This window comes from Ceratotherium simum, chromosome 8 (genome assembly GCF_057802395.1).
Source record: "Ceratotherium simum simum isolate JZ-2026a chromosome 8, ASM5780239v1, whole genome shotgun sequence".
NCBI lineage: Eukaryota > Metazoa > Chordata > Mammalia > Perissodactyla > Rhinocerotidae > Ceratotherium > Ceratotherium simum.
In genome coordinates this window covers 7,180,572-7,196,644 of record NC_141907.1, presented here as the reverse complement: position 1 = coordinate 7,196,644, position 16,073 = coordinate 7,180,572, and the positions used below count along the sequence as shown (strand labels likewise).

The window sequence follows — 16,073 nt, the reverse complement described above, 5'->3', positions numbered from 1 at the left end:
TGAATCCCAAACACACACCAGTTCTCCCATTCCTGACATCAGATGCTGGAGGAAGCTCACTTCCCCGGACCTGGAGCAGTGAGAGCACCATAACATGCTGAGGGTTTCCATTCCAGCTGGAACCTTCCCTGGACTGAGCCATCCAGGGCTCCTGGCTAAAGGTGACCTAATTATTAACGAAAGCTCCAGAGATGAAAGCTAAGACATATTCTACCCCTGAATGGATTCAGAAGGAGCAGATAATGGGGCAATAAAATTAATCTTGTAGAAAAAACACAATTAGCTGTATCATTTATAAATCTCGTCTCCTTGCACGTGGGGTGAAGCGGGGAGCAGCACAGCCTGAGCCGGTCACAGCCCGGCCTCCCATTTCACACGGATGGATGCCTCTTTTGCTGGGAAAATATTTTCACTTCACAGTCAAGGGTCATTGTTAGAGGTTTAAAAACAACCTTGAGAAGCCAAGATGGCCCAGAGAACAAAGGAAACATCACGGCCCTCGGGTCCCCCACCCTGTTTCTTACTGATTTCAAGTCACTTCAATGCACCTGGAGCACCGTTTATGGAGAACATATTCCATGTCTCCCTGCTAGGCCGGGGGGCCGGAGGATTGAGCCCACCTTTCTGCCTTCCCAGAGCTCGTAGGCCAGAGTGGGGAGGAATGGATCACAGAGACACACCCGAGACACAGGCCCCAGCCCAGTCCTGCCCCCACCTCCCAGCTGCGCCACCTTGAGCAAGTGCTTCAGCTTGTAAGCCTCAGTTTCCTTACAGGTAACATGTAGCAAACAGGGGTGCTGCCTCGGTCCCACGGCAGGGGGAGGATGAGACGAAAGTCTGCATCCCGCAGCGGCAGCCCCGGGAACCGGGAGCGGGGTGACTCCCATGGCGGGGGAGTGCTGTTTATCGAGCACATGCTGTGCACCAGAGACTGTTAGCAGCAGAAACCCGAGGGCATCTTACTGGATTCTCAGGATGACCCTCAGTGTTCAGAAGGCGGACCTGGGGCTCTGACCGGTGGAACGACTTACTCACAGCTGGGAAGTGTCCAAGTCCAGGTGTGAACCCACCTGTCTGACTTTGAGCCCAAGCTATTTTCTGAAACATTACACTGGGGGAACATTGTGAGCTGAACTGTGCCCCCCAACCCCAAAATTCACATGTTCAAGCCCTAACCCCCAGCACCACAGAATGTGACTGTATGTGGAGACAGGGTCTTTACAGAGGTGACTAAGGGTGGTCATAGGGGGGGCCCCTGATCCAATCTGACTGGTGTCCGTGTAAGAAGAGATTAGGGTACAGATACGCAGAGGGATGACCAGGTGAGGACACAGGGAGAAGACGGCCATCTACACACCCAGGAGAGAGGCCTCAGAGGAAACCAACCCTGCGAACACTTTAATCCCGGACTTCCAGCCTCCAGGACTGTGAGAAAGCGAGTTTCTGCTGTTGAAGCTGCCCAGTCTGGGGGTCCCGAGCGGATGAAAGTGAGAGCACTAGGCATAGGGGAGGTGAGTCCTGAGCCAGGGAGCCCTGCTGAGGGTTCTTAGAGGAACTGCACCTGCAGCTGATCTTGAAGTTCCATTAGGAGGGGCCCGCAAAGGGGGGCTGCTTCTGGTCCCAAACCCGTCTCTCTCTCTGCCCTCCTCGCCCTCAGGTACAGGCTGGCTGCCGTTGGGGCTTTTATTCTCTCAGCCCAGCTCCACCAGCCGGCCAGGAGATGGAGAGCCCCCCTCACAGGCCCTGAGGCTCCTCTTGTGGATGTGCAAGACATGCACACACAGTTTCTACACAGGACACATGCATGCACACACACACATACACATGCAGCACACAAGAACACACACGTGCCCACACGCGCACACATGCACACACAGCCACAGCGTCACACAAGCTGGCTAACACAGTGATAGAGCAGGTGACTCTGGGTTTGGGTCTCAGCCCTGCCACACCTTGGAGAAGTCTCAGGTTCCCCATCTGTGAAAGGGCTCTAACAATAGTATCTAACACACGCATTCATTGGAGGACAGTATTTGAAGAAGTTGGTGTATGTCCTCTTAATACAGTGCCCGTCATGTAAAGGCCATAAAAGTGTTAGCAATTAGCATCATTATGCCTCAGAATCATTCTGTCCTCTCATTCTGCCCCCACTCCCAACCGCCGATGTGTCAACCATTTTACCATCTGACCATTGCCTCTTTTTTTTGAGATATAATTCATATATCATAAAATTCACCATTTTAAAGCACACAATTCACTGGTTTTTAGTGTATTCACAGAGTAGTGCAACTATCACCACTATGTAAATCTAGAATATTTTCCTCACTGCAGAAAGAACCCCCATGGCAGTTAGCAGTCACCTCCTGTTCTCCCCTCCACCAGCCCCTGGCAACCACTCATCTACTCCCTGTCTCTATGGATTTGCCTATTCTGGACATGTCACATAAATGCAGTCATACACTATGTGGTCTTTTGTGACTGATTTCTTTCACCCACCATAATGCTTTCAAGGTTCATCCACGTCGTAGCATGTGTCCGTGCTTCACTCCTTTTTATGGCTGGGTAATATTCCATTGTATGGATGGACCACATTGTGTTTATCCATTTACCAATTGATGGACATTTGGGTTGTTTTCACTTTTTGGCTTTTATGATCAATGCTGTTATAAACACTTGTGTACTCATTTTTGTGTGAACAAATCTTTTAATCCTGTTGGGTGTCTACCTAGGAGAGGAATTGCTGGGCAACATGGTAATTCTATTTAACTTTTTGAGGAACCACCACACTGTTTTCCACAGTGGCTGCACCATGTTACATTCCCGTCAGCACTGTATGAGACGTCCAAGGTCTTCAAGTCCTTGTCAACACTGCTATTGGCTCGCTGTTGGCATCCTCGGACCTTCTCTGTGTCTCTCCTCCTCCCCTTCTCCACGGCCTCGCCCCCAGTTCCACCCTCACCTTCTCCTGCGTGGCTGTGCAACCACCGAGGTTTCTAATTTCAGGGCCGAGTTCCTCAGGACCTCAGTTTTCCCAGGTGCCCCTGAGGAGCTTCTTGTGTTTGTCTCAAGTACCCGCAAGGGCTCCTGAGCTGCCGAGTCACCCGGCCAACGTTCCAGTACCATCTCATGGCCCCGGGAACATGCTCATCCCCTGTCTGTCCCTCAGTCCTCCCTGTAAAATGAGGTCTTGGGTCTGGAATGCAGGTTTGTGGTTCTAAAACCCAGAGTGCAGGCACTGCCCTCGAAGGAAGGAAGCGTCACTCCCGGATGGGGCTCTGGGAAGGAGTCAGCAACCTCCCGCGAGGACGACCGCCCGGCAGACAGCAGCGCCTGGCGGGTGCCACGCACTTCACTCTGCGAGCTCGAATCATGGACATTCACGCTTGTGAAATGCTCTGGAAACTCAAAAGGGCTACTTAAAAAACGCCTGTGACATCAAAATACACACTAGATTAAGATACAAAGTGTAAAAGCGTTAAGTAAGCTATTTGGGCTGTGGAGTTTCTGCGTCAGTTTCCTAGCGCTGTCATAACAAATGACCACATCCTGGGGGCTTGAAACAACAGAATTGTCTTCTATCCCAGTTCTGAGGGCCAGACGTCCAAAATCAAGGTCAGCAGGGTGTGCTCCCTCTGAGGCTCCAGGGGAGAAGGTGTTGCATGACTTTCTCCTGGTTGTGGCCAGGGGCAATCCCCGGGGTTCCTTGGCTTGTAGTGGCATCACTCTGCTCCCTGCCTCTCTCATCACCTGGCCTTCTCTGTGTGTCTCCTTCTCTTCTTATAAGGACACCAGGCATTGGACTTAGGGCTCATCCTGAATCCAGGGTGACTTCATCCTGAGATCCTCAACCAATTACATCTGCGAAGACCCTATTTCAAATAAGATCTCATTCTGAGGTTCCAGGTTGACATCAATTGTTAGGGGACATTATTCAACCCACTATAGCCTCCTTTTTATTTTATATCATTCTAATAAATTTGGCAATTTGGATCCTCTGCTCACAACAAATTGGAAGGTGATGGGGTGAGTGGTGAGGATGGTCAGAGATAGCAACAAGAGGAGAATCAGCGCTAACCAAGCCAGGAGCCTGGGGACACTCAGTGTGCGAGGGCTCCCAGCCCCGCACCCCTGGTCCAGCTCTGCGCGTAAAGCTGACCCGATTCCTCAAGAAGAGGTCAATTCTTTTCAACAGCCTCTGTTTCGGATGGCAGGGCAACGTGTCTTGCATGTTAGAATGACTCTGGTCCAAACGAGGACAATTAGACCTAGCGGGGTGAAAATGTGAGCTTTTGGAAAATCTGCTCACGAGGAACCCACTCCTCTTCCCCAGCTAAACCAGAGCAACAAGGGGAGCCTGCCCGACAGGGAAAAGCTATAAATTATGGATGTTAAAAACAAAATCATGCCACGGCCAGCAGTCCTAGGTGGGCTCAGAGCCTGTGGATCAGCCGCGTGCTCATTCCACTCCGCCTCGAGCACCCATGTGCCAGCCCCGCTGCGGGCACGGACACGTACAGACAGAGGAGCCCCATCAGGTCATCTCGGAGCCGCCTGCAATGCAGTTCAGCCCTGCGCCGCGCAATCTCCAGCACACTCCGGGAGCCTGTGAATTTTAGACACTCTCCCAGGGACCCTGGCTCCATGGAGTGTGGAATGAATTGCCCTCATCCATCTGTGGGCTTTTAAAAAATCCAATAATTAATTCAAGCGTACGGCGGTATTATTGTTATGAGAAGTTGGCCTTTCTGTGGTTCTTTACTTTGACAAAAGAGCTTTTATAATCATTTACCAGCTAAATAATTTAATACATGTTATTGCTACATGCTCGAAACCTGGGACTTAGCGGGGCGGGTGAGACTGGAGCGTTTGTGAAGAGAGCTGGGAAGAGCTGACGGGAGTGACACGGCCAGTCGTTTACTCCCCGGGGCCTGTGCACACCTTCACCTCAACATGCCCGCAATAATTTTGATTCTGATTTATCCTGGGCCATTCTTGTCGTGGTGAGAGTGAACCACATGCGAGGGGGACTTTTAAGCTGGAGGGGAATGAAGTTCTCATTCTAGCCCAAGGCTCTTATATAGAAGGGAAAACTGAGGCCCAGGAGGGTTGAGCTCTGCCCCAGGCCCCACAGCTGGTGTGGCTGGAGCACACTCGGGACCTGAGGGTGCTATTCAGGTTGAGAGGATCTCTCCTCCCCGTTTGGGGGCCTAAGTGGAGCTCGGAGTCACGAAGAGGAAGCAGAGGGGCAGCTGGGCTCTGAGGTCAGAGGCGGAGCAGGGGCCGGGCTGGCTCGGGGCGAGGGGGGCTCAGTGTGGCTGGGATCCACACTGGGACTAGGTCCTTAGAACAGCTGGTTTTCTCCCTTCTTCTCTCGACAGATCTTCCGAGAATCTCTTACCAACCTGTCATGAGAGGTTCGGGGGATTCGATGGGAGAAGTAAAAGAAACTCTCCACTCCAAACAAACGGACCGAAGGTATATTTTATTATATAGGGGATAGTAAAGGCGATAGTCCACAAACAGATCCGAATAGGTCAAATAATAAGCGGGAAAAACATCAGCTCGACTGGAAAGGGAAAACATCCACATCGACTGAAGAGAAATGACACAAATCAACCGGAAAGAGAAACACCAGGTTGACCGAAAAGAGAACACATCAGATCGGTTCCTCACAACATCCACGCCCCACTGCCGGGAGAGTCCCTTCAATCGACACGGCTGGGTGGGAATCACACGTCCTGGGCAAGGCGTCCCCTCCACAGGAGGAACTCTCACCAGGCCTCGGTTTCCAGCAGTTTATATAAGCAGTTACAGAGTTTACAGAGCAAGCATCCAGTGTTCCCATGCACAAATGGTTATCAGTGGGGCACGTGCACTGAGCCTCCTGGCTATCATCCCAGCCGGGCAGTTGTGTACGTGCATTGTTTTCTCTGGTTATCCTCCCAGCCTGGCACAGATGGCCAGTCTGCCCCAGGCCGTGACGCCCAAAGGACCTTGAAATTCTTACAAATTGCAACTCTCTCCGTGAGAGAAGGGCCAGTTCCCACCACACAGAAAGCAGCTTTATATTTCTTTGTGTGCTGGTGGCTGTAGGTTAATGCAACGGCCAAACATGGCTGCACTCATGTCAAGACACAACCACATGTCATCCAAGCCCCAGTGGCTCGTCTGAGAGACGGAAAAGGAGAGGACCCACCCCAGCAGGGGGTTTGACCCGGGGACCGGGGAGCCTCAGTGCCTATCAGCCTCTGTCATATGTCACTTCAACCACGAAGTGTGGTGCCATTATCTGTAAAATGGGTATAACAGTACTGGCCTCTTCCTTCAGAGTTCTTGTGAAGCTAAAAAGAAAAAGAGAAACGATAATGCAGAGAGTATTTCCTCCTCCTCATCATCACCATCTATTTCTCCCTTCCGGAGCAGCGTCAGTGGAGGGTGTCTTCCTGGAGGCTCCCGGGAGGGTCAGGCAGGAGGGAAAATGTTCTCCCCTCGAATCTGTATCAGTTAAGACATCGAGGTGGCAGGCAGCCCGCTAAAATGGCGTCCCTTGAGGAGGCTTTATTGCAAGGGGATTGTTGCAAAGGTGTGGCCAGGTGTGGGGCCCGGAGGGGGCGGTCCAGTAGCCTGAGTGTGCAGTGGGAGACATGACTGTCCCTGGGCCAGCAGGAGGATGGCAGGGAGAGGTGACACGGGCCCTGGAAGACCTGAGGCTGCCGCGGGGGAGGAGTGACCTTCCAGGGACAGGCCAGCCTGCAGGGCCAGAGGGCGTGGAGTGCTTTGAGGTAAGTCAGAGTCTCTGCAGGCCTAGAGAGAGGGTGGGGCGGTGGGAGGGGGTCTGGAGGGCAAAGGGTGGGCCAGCACAGCACGCTGGTGTGGCCAGGGCAGCGAGGGTGCCTGGGGTCGAGCGTGGGGAGGGGTCTGGCTTGGTCTGTGAGCTCACTGCTGTGGCTCAGGGGGAATGAACAGGCCGAAAGGGCCAAGGACAGGTTCACATCTCTGCTGAGCAGCCGGTGACAATGCACCCTACTCCTCGCTGGCCTCAGTTTCCCTGGCTGTAAAAAGGTAGAACTAGAGGATTATGCAACCTCTGAAAAAGCCTTAACCCTGGATAAAGCTTCACTTGATCCGCGTTTCCTTCGCGGGCGAGACTGTGGAGCTCTACCTTCAGAATTTGAGGCCCCTCCACCCCCCACCTCTCACCCCACAGAATAGAAGGTAACTGTCGGGTGTGCTCCCCTCCCCCTGGAGCCCCGCCTAGCCTCTGTGGGGGGGCTGCTTCTCCTTCTCCCCCTCCCTCCTCACGGAAAACCTTGGCATCACTAGATAGCCTTTCAGGCTCCTTCCAGCTGGACAGCGACACCGTTCCTTGCCCTGAATATCTTTCTACTGTACTGTCCTTGATTTTAGGGTTGGACAGGTTTGAACATTTGGAAAGCAGCTTAGAATGTGAGAGAGGAAAATGGGCAAGCAAGAGCAATTTGGAGCTGCCAGCATCTTGGAGATGAGTATCCAACCAAAAAAATCAACTTCTGCTGACTTTATGCCCATCAATCACCCAAATTGTAATGCTCTAACCTCAAATCCAAAAGCGGGACTCAAATGGGGAGCATTTTTAAAATCTTTTCTTAGATCCCAAATCTTGGAGCTGAAATAAGAAAACCTTTGTGATCACTCCCTCGATTTGTAGATGAGGACACCGAGGTCCAGAGAGGACCACTCACCAGGGCCCTATGGCCATCTCTTTCTTGCTCACAACCTGCCCCCACCGTGCCCCCCACTGCCAAGGTCAAGGAACTCATAGCCAAGCAAGACTGATCTTAGAAACACTTTGGGAAAAATTAGGAATTGCTGAGAGGTTCATTAGGTGTACACAGGCAACAAGAAATAAACAATCCCCCCCAAACTCCTAAAACACACCCACATACAGAGTCCTGTTTAAATACATTACAGGTCACCAAATGATCTGGAGCCCCATGGTACTCTTTACCCAGTTTCTACAAGCACAAGGCAGCAAAAACATCGTTCATTCATTTCTTAACCACTTACTGGTACTCACTCCGTGCTGAGTGCTGGGGAGTACAGAGGGCACCAGAAACTCTATTTATGATTTTGTCTCTACATTATGCATTTTTAAATGAGGTTTGGAGTTTTCCAGAAATGAGCAGGAGAATGTCACAGTGATGTCATTGGCAACCCTGCCTTCAGCTTGAATTAGACCAGGAATTTTCTTACTACGCACTTGAACTGGCTTCACAAACCTGACCTTTAAACGCCTGAGTCTACCCTGAATGTTAACGAGTGGCTGCCTATTCAATGTAACACACATTCCTGCATACTCGCTGTCCACCAGGCCCTGTTCTAGGCCCGGGGGATACAGAAATGAAAGATTAAGTGGTTCTGCCAGGATTTGCTTGTGATCTAGAAGAAGGTATCACTACTCGCCCTCAGGCGTAGAGAAGCACAAAGGAGGGCCAGGCAGGGCTTCAAAGAGGAGGTGACATTGGATCTGGGCTGTGAAGGATGAGTATGAGTTTGCCAAATGGACGAGGGGATGGGGTGCATTTGCCAAAGCCTGGAGGCCGGCGCTTTGGGAATGGGGCGGTCGGTGTGGCTGCAGCACAGCGCTCAAGGAGAGACAGGGAGGACTCTGCCCAGGTGGGCTGATTCTTCCCACTTTCCAGAAGATCCAGAAGCCCAAGTTCTCTCCCTAGTCCATGTCAGGGTACCGACTGACTCTGTGAATTAAGAAATGGGGCAGAGGGGTGGGCCCCGTGGCTTAGCGGTTGAGTGCACGCCCTCTGCTACTGGCGGCCCGGGTTCGGATCCCAGGTGTGCACCGATGCACCGCTTGTCCGGCCATGCTGAGGCAGCGTCCCACATACAGCAACTAGAAGGATGTGCAACTATAACATACAACTATCTACTGGGGCTTTGGGGAGAAAAAGGGGAAAAAAAAAGGAGGAGGATTGGCAATAGATGTTAGCTCAGGGCCGGTCTTCCTCGGCAAAAAAAAAAAAAAGAAAGAAAGAAATGGGGCAGAGAAACTTAAGACCATCAGAAAGGAGGACGGTACAGAATAGACAAATCCATAGAAAGTAGCTTAGGCAGATCTTAAATTCCTCCCCACACACACAAAAAAGCAACTGTGTGAGGTGATGGGGTGATGGATGTGTGGTCATCATTTCTCAATGTGTATATCTATCAAATCATCACGTTGTACACCTTAAACTTACACGATGTTACATGTCAAGTCCATCTCAGTAAAGCTGGAAAAAAACTTAAAAAATAAAGTCTCTTGGCAATGACAAAAAAGAAAGTACATCAGTAGTTTCCAGGGACTGGGGGGAGAGGGCGGGGGAGTGACAATTAGTGGGTATGGGGTTTCCTTTCGGGGTGATGGGAATGTTCTGGAATTAGTGGTGATTGTTGCACAACCTTATGAGTACACTAAAAACCTAAATGAAGTGTACACTTTAAAGTGGTGAAATTTGTGTCTGCGAATTATCTCTCAATTTAAAAAATGATGTGGATGGAGATACCTGATTGACGTGGCCAGGCTGTGGGAAACAGGGCAGTCACTGCCTTCATGGTCACTGCAGCCTCCACGTGCTGACAGCACCGGTGGCGCCCGTGCAGCATGGCCCTCATCTGTGCCGGGATCAGGTCGGTCACGGGGAAGCCTGCTGGCTGAGCCTGGAGCCAGCCCCGGCTCTGCCCGGCACTCTGGGGCCTGGGACCAGGCATTTGACTTCTCAGAGCTACAAAGAGGCTCATCAGGACCTGGGGCTAGAGTCTCGGTAGGGCACTAACCCTACACCCACGACCAGCGTCTGCCACCTCATCCTGGCTCCACATAAGCTACCAAGAACAGAGACCACAGGGCTATCGAATTAGAGGTCAAAGCCATAATAATAGCCAAAGCAGGCACTGTTTTTGTTTTTTTTAAATATAATAATAGCTCACTTGATTCTCCAACAACACTATGATGGAGGTACTATTATCATCTCCATTGTATAGACGGGCCACAGAGAAGTTAAGCAACTTGTCCAAAGTCACACAGCTAGGAAAGGGAGAGACAGGACTGGAAATCAGACGGTGTCACACTGCTTCCTGCTGTGGCAGTCCAGGCTTCAGCCAGTGGGACAAGGGGAGTCGCTGAGCAGCTTGGACTTGGAAATGACAGGGTGGGCCTTGAGTGTTGGGGAGCAGCCGCTGGCTGCCCAGTGGAGAGTGGATGGGGGTGGGGTTCTGCAGTCACCCAAGCAGTGGCGGGTCTGTCTCTGGGATCAGGAACCCTAGAAGCAGCCCTTAAAGAGTCATTTAGAAAAAGCAGAACATGTCAGCAATCCTGCGATGCACCGGGAGTTATGGGCTGTTGGTGCTAGGACGAAACTGGGGTCCAGAGGGGAGACCAAGTCCTGTTGAGTCTACTGTCTGTACGTTGTAAAAACACCTTAAGTCTGTTTGTCCCACAATCACCATCACAGCTTCAGTCATCTGCATTTCTGTGGCCTCTTCAACCTAATCTCTTGGCCAGACCCCGCCCCTCCAAGATCAACCCCCTGAGTCCCCCAAATCACTACACCTTGCAGGCTCCATGGTGGTCCCCCAAAAGATGTCGGTGTCTAATCCCAAGAACCTGGGAATATCACCTTATTGGCAAAAGACGTGATTAAGGATTTTGAAAGAAGACGCTGCCTGTTGTCTGCTCTCCCTCGTGGATGTCACGCTTTATCCACAGGCTCCTGCGCCGCTCCCTCCTGGCAGCGGAGGCGGCCACTCCCTCTGGTGGCCCGCTGCTCCCCCCAGAGACTCCCATCCGTTTCCTCCTCCTGAACTCTGGGCGGGTGGGCTGTGTCTCGTGCATTTGCCTTCACAGGGCCCTGCGGGCGCACCTGAGCGCCCACACAGAAGACCCCGCACAGACCAAGGCTGCAAAGTGCCAATGACCAGCCCCAGTCAAAACGCAGGAACAAGGAGGCGGGCAGCACCGTGACCATCCTCCGCTGTCTCTGGTACAACCAAGGGTCCTTCTTGTCTCTGTCCTCCGCAGGCCATAGAGACTTGGAGAGGGAGGGGTCCACAAGGGGTCGGTGCTGCAGCTCCCTGTGTGGGATTCTGACTTCAGTGTGTGTGTGTGCGTGCGTGTGTGGCCTGTGTTGGGGTCTGTAAATTGCTGGCGCCTGAGATGGGGACAAAGCCACTCCCCCGCTGAAGCCCGCAGGGTTTCTCCTGACCCCTGAGTTTAGTCTGGGAGGGACTAACCCAGGCCGGCACCTGGGCAGATTCCAGCTACTCCTCCTTGGCTGCCGCAGGAAGTGTGCAAGTGTCAGGGAGGAGGCTCCTGAGGGTCCACATGAGAAAGCCGAACCACACGCAGAGACGCCGTGTCACTCTATCAGCCCTGCCGTTCAAAGGGCCTTTGCCAGGATGCTGGTGGCCAGGCCAGAGGCCCTTGGCAGGGGCCAGCTCCTGGGACACCCGCCTTCCCTGGGCTGCCAGGGGTAGTATCTGCAAGATCCTGGGCCCTGCCAGGCTGCCCTGTGGTAGAAGGCCCACTTAGACCTGCTGGAGACCTGGGGCAAGTAAAGAGGAATCCAGTTACCTCATCTGTAAGAGAGGTGGGGCCCTCCTGGGGTTTTGAAATCAGGGCTCCCAGGGTCAGGGTCCTAGACTGGGATCCCGGCTCAGGGCACAGGCAGGCAGTGGCTGTTCCTGCTACCTCGGTGTATTCCTGGGGCGGGGGTTCTCTGCGGGGCGGGGGGGGGGGTGGGGGGGTGGGGGGGTGGTTCTCTCACAGTTCTCCGTTGGCTGATGGATAAGGCCTGGACTCAGGCCATCAGCCAGGCAATGGGGGAACCAGGGCAAAAGCTGTGAAAGTGAGACTTGGAGGACACCTACTCTGTGCCCCAGCAGAGCCCGGAGCACACAGGTGCCTGGGGAGGCACCAGCGCTCCAGGAGCAGCCTTCCTCCAGCCTCTGATCTTCCCCCCACACCCCCGCAGTTTTTCATCTGAGGCGTCCTGCAGCTGGGGCTGGTTCGAAGTCGGCAAAATGAGGCCCTAATCTGGGCAGCTGCGACACCGGCCCGCTCAGGGAGCCAGTGGGTCGGGCTGGGACCTCCTTCTTTCATTCCAGGCCTTCCCTCCTCCGCGCCAGGATGCCACGACCGTGGAGGCTGCGGCTGCAGTGAGGGGACCCTGCTTTCTCTTCCCATCAGACCAGGGAAACCTTTTCCTCTCCCTCCAACGCAGCGCGCAAAGCGCTCTTTGCCCTGCACACCTTCCCTCCACCTACCCCGGGGCGTCCCCCCGCGGATCCCAGGCACCGTCCCCCGCTCTGGAGAGCGCTCCCCGCACATCCCGCACCACCGAAAATCTCCCCCCTTCACTCCCATCCGTGCCTCCTTTATACAGGGACGCGCTCTCTTTCTGTCGTCCCCTCCTCAACCCAACCACGCACTAAGGGAACACTCTGGTCCCTGCCACCGCCCCCTGGAACCCTACTCCCCAAATCTTTCACCATTCTTCAGGACCCCCAGGTTGGCGCGGCTGCGGGCGGGGCACCCTCCCCTCACTTTCGGGGATCGCTCCATCCCTAGGATCCCCTCGCCTTTCTCGCTTCGAATCGCCGTGCGCCCAGGCCGCCGCCCCAGGGTTGCGCAGCCCGCACCCCTCTTTCTGCTCCCCCTCCGCCTCCAGCCCAAGGGTGCCCTCCGAGCCTCCATCCGGGGGGCGCTCCCATCCCCCTCGCCACCCGCCCCCCGCCCCAGCTCCGGGCAGGCGCAGGGTCCCCGGGGAGCGCTCCCCCGCGTCCGCCCCGCGCTCCTTTGTGCGGCCCCGCGCGCGCTGCGTCAAGAGGCGCTGCCGCTGCCACACGCACACACTCACCCGCGCACAATTAACCCCCGGGAGCGGCAGGAAGGGAGGCGGCGAGCGGGAGGAGGGAGCGGCCGGAGCCCAATCGCTCGGCTCCCCCGCCCCGGCCCCGCGCGCGGCGCCGCCTCCGCCATTGCTGCGAGCAGGAGCGGGCGGCGCGGAGGCTCGGAGCGCGGTCGGAGCGCAGACCTGCCGGAGCCGGGCGTGGGGTGAGTGCCGGCCGGCCTGCGGGGCCGCGGGGCCGCCGGGCGGGACCCTTCCCGCCGGGGAGCGGGGTCTGGGGCCGCGCGTCCCCTCGGGTGGAAGGGACGGGGGTCTCCGGGCAGTGGCGCCAGGACGAGGGAAGCGTCTAGACGGGCTGGGCAGGGGCGGCGTCCCCTCCCCCAGCCGCGGTGCGCCCCTGCGCCCGGCGCCTTTGTCCAGTGGGATGAGAGCCTATAAATACACAGCACCCCGCCCACCTCGGGCCGTGACCGCCGCGTCCTCACGACCCCTCCGCGGAGACCGGCGAGCTCGCGGACGCCGGGACAGCGGGTGGCTCCGGCTCGCCGTGACACCCCCCCGGCCCTCCCTCCGCAGGCGGCAGCCTTGGGTCTCCCGGAACGATGGTGAAGTTGGGGAACAATTTCGCGGAGAAGGGCACCAAGCAGCCGCTGCTCGAGGATGGCTTCGACACCATCCCCCTGATGACGCCCCTCGATGTCAATCAGCTGCAGTTCCCGCCCCCGGATAAGGTGAGAGGCCCCCTGCACCCCCGCGCTGCCGGGTGCGCACCCCCAGATCTCGGGCGGCGACCTCAACAAAAGAAACGCGCCGCGTGCGCTGGAGACGCGAAGTGGGGCGGGCTCGGGCGGCTAGAGGAAGACCCAGGAGGACGACGTCCCCGCGCGCGATTCTGGATCGGGTGACGCGGGGGCGCCCTGCCTTAGATGACAGCTTCGTGCTGACAATGGAACGCGGTTGGGGAAAGGTCCCCTCTTGATTTTCTTGGGAGTCGGGTCGGAGAGAAGTCCCCCGCCCCACAGCCGCCGCCCCCAGCCCTGCTCCTCCCTGCCTCTGCCCAGGGTACCAGGGGGCTGTGGGCCTGGGGTGAGCGCAGGGGCTGTGCGGCTGTCCCTTGTGCCTTTCCAGGTGGTGCCGTTTCAGCCCGATTTGCCCCGTTGCGGTGGGGAGGCCCCTCTCCTTGGCCAGATGGACCCTCCCGAGGGGCTGCCTCCCTCCATCCCCGCCTCCCCCTCCCTCCTGGACGGCTGTAGATGCTGCAGGGGGTACGCTGCTCTCCTGCTGCCTCCTTCCCTCTTTGTTCCTTTTGTGAAATCTCCAAATAAGTGCTGCGCGCGCTGTGTCAGTGTAACTGGGGACAGCCATTCATCACCCTTTCCCCAAAGTCGGGTATTTTTTTGCTGAATTTAAAGAATCCCCTCTTTTCTTGAATACAGCATCCAGTCAAGTAGTTTCTGTCCATTAAGGATATTTTTAAGAGTTAACGCTTAAAAAGGTAAATATGATGTGTGAAAGTCTAGACGATTGTATTGTAAAACAAACCTCAAACATGAAGCACAGCCTGCCTGCTGACCGCCCTGCTGCTGCTTCAGAACCCCCAGCCGGAGGAGGCCCGCTCTGCTTATTGTCTCATTCAGTCCCGGGCAGGGAGCTTCTGACTCAGGGCTTTGTATCTGAATCCCCAGTACTGCTGATTGCTGGCCGCAGGGCAGGGGTGAGGATGGGGGATGTCCCTGCAGAGGGTCCTTCCCTTCTGGAGGATTCCTTATTCCCATGGTGGGCCCTTTGAGTGGTTTTGATCCCCCCAGCTCTATTGTCTGTGTTTTGGGTAGGGGTGGGGCGGGGCAGGAGCCAGGCTGGCAGCAGGTGTTCAGTTCAGGAAGAGGATCAGCTGTTCACACCTATGCACCTGAGCCACCGTGGGGCCGCTCCAGACACTGCTGGTCCTGAGGAGGCTGTGCAGGAGAGGCAGGGCTGCCTGGGGCCTCGGCTTTGGCTCCCCCTTCCCTGTCTGGGCACGGACTTGCCCAGTGAGCACAGTCTGGCCCTGCTGTCCCCTCCATCCCCTCCCGCCTCGGCCCCTCAGCCCACCTCTGTCAGGTGATTCCCTCCACTCGGCCTGAGCCTCCTCTTTGGCCCTCAGTCTATTCATTCCAGAACTGTCTGGCACACAGTTGGCTTGTGTCAGGGAGGATTTCAGTCAGGTTTGAAGTCCTGGCCAACCAGTTGGGCTTCCAGGAGTAGCCGAGGCAGCTCAGAAAGGTAATGAGTCTCCTGTCCCTGGGCATGTTCAAACAGAGGGGCAACTGGCAGGGATGCTCCAGAGACGGGGATTCTAGCGGGGACCGATGGGTGGGCTAGAAGATTTCTGGGGTCATAGATGAGGAAACCGACTGTCAAAGAGTTTACGGGACGTGCCCAAGGTCACTCAGCTGAAGGCCATGGTCCTCTAGAATGCAGGCAGAAGCTTCTGGCAGGGCCTGTTGCTCCGCTCTGCTTGGAGCCAGACATCTCTCATGAAAGACCTCTTCATCCGAACAGCAGCAACATGTTGCTCACAGCCAGGATTCAGGAAGGCGATGTCACCTGTCCCAGGTGACATGGTGTCTGAGAGGAGATAACTGTTCGGGCTGTAAACAGAATCTGTTCTGAGACTGTGTCCCGAGTGCCAAGGTTCTGGAGGTACAGCAGTGACGGTGGTCACAGAGTGGCGGCACGGTCAGCGCCCATCTTTCCTGACGTTCGTTGATGCTTATGATGCTCCAGGCCCTTGTCCCTGTGCTTGACAGGTTCAATCCTTTAATGCACTGGTGTTGTGAGGGGAATGACCATCATTACCCCCATTTTGCAGACGTGGAAATGGAGGCACAGAGAGGTTAAGGGACTTGCCCAAAGTCACCTAGCCTGTTAGTGGCAGGTGCAGATTGAATCCAGGCCGACGGAATACTGACTGGGCCCCCACTGGGCGCGGGGTCATGGATTCCCTCCTCCTCAGCACAGCCCAGTGAGACAGGCCTTGCTCCCATTTCACAGGCAAGGACACTGAGGTTCCGAGTGGCCAAGTGTGTGCTCAAGGCCACACGGCTGGACAAGTACAGTTGGGACTGGAGGACGGACGGCATAGTGATGCCCAAGTGCTGTCTCAAAAGATGGGCCCCTGGTGGGCTGGGCACCCAGCTGTTTCGCCCTCTG

General features: G+C 55.5%; 1 protein-coding gene across 1 annotated transcript in view; it reads left to right on the top strand.

The window, feature by feature from the left end:
• The first annotated feature begins 12,970 nt into the window (after window positions 1-12,970).
• NSG1 (neuronal vesicle trafficking associated 1) overlaps window positions 12,971-16,073 on the top strand; it is a 31,476-nt gene continuing 28,373 nt past the window's right edge. The window contains exons 1-2 of the mRNA XM_004432268.3: window positions 12,971-13,087; window positions 13,458-13,612. Of these exons, the coding sequence (XP_004432325.1) occupies window positions 13,484-13,612 (129 nt within the window). The 5' untranslated portion in view covers window positions 12,971-13,087; window positions 13,458-13,483. The remainder of the gene's footprint in view (window positions 13,088-13,457; window positions 13,613-16,073) is intronic.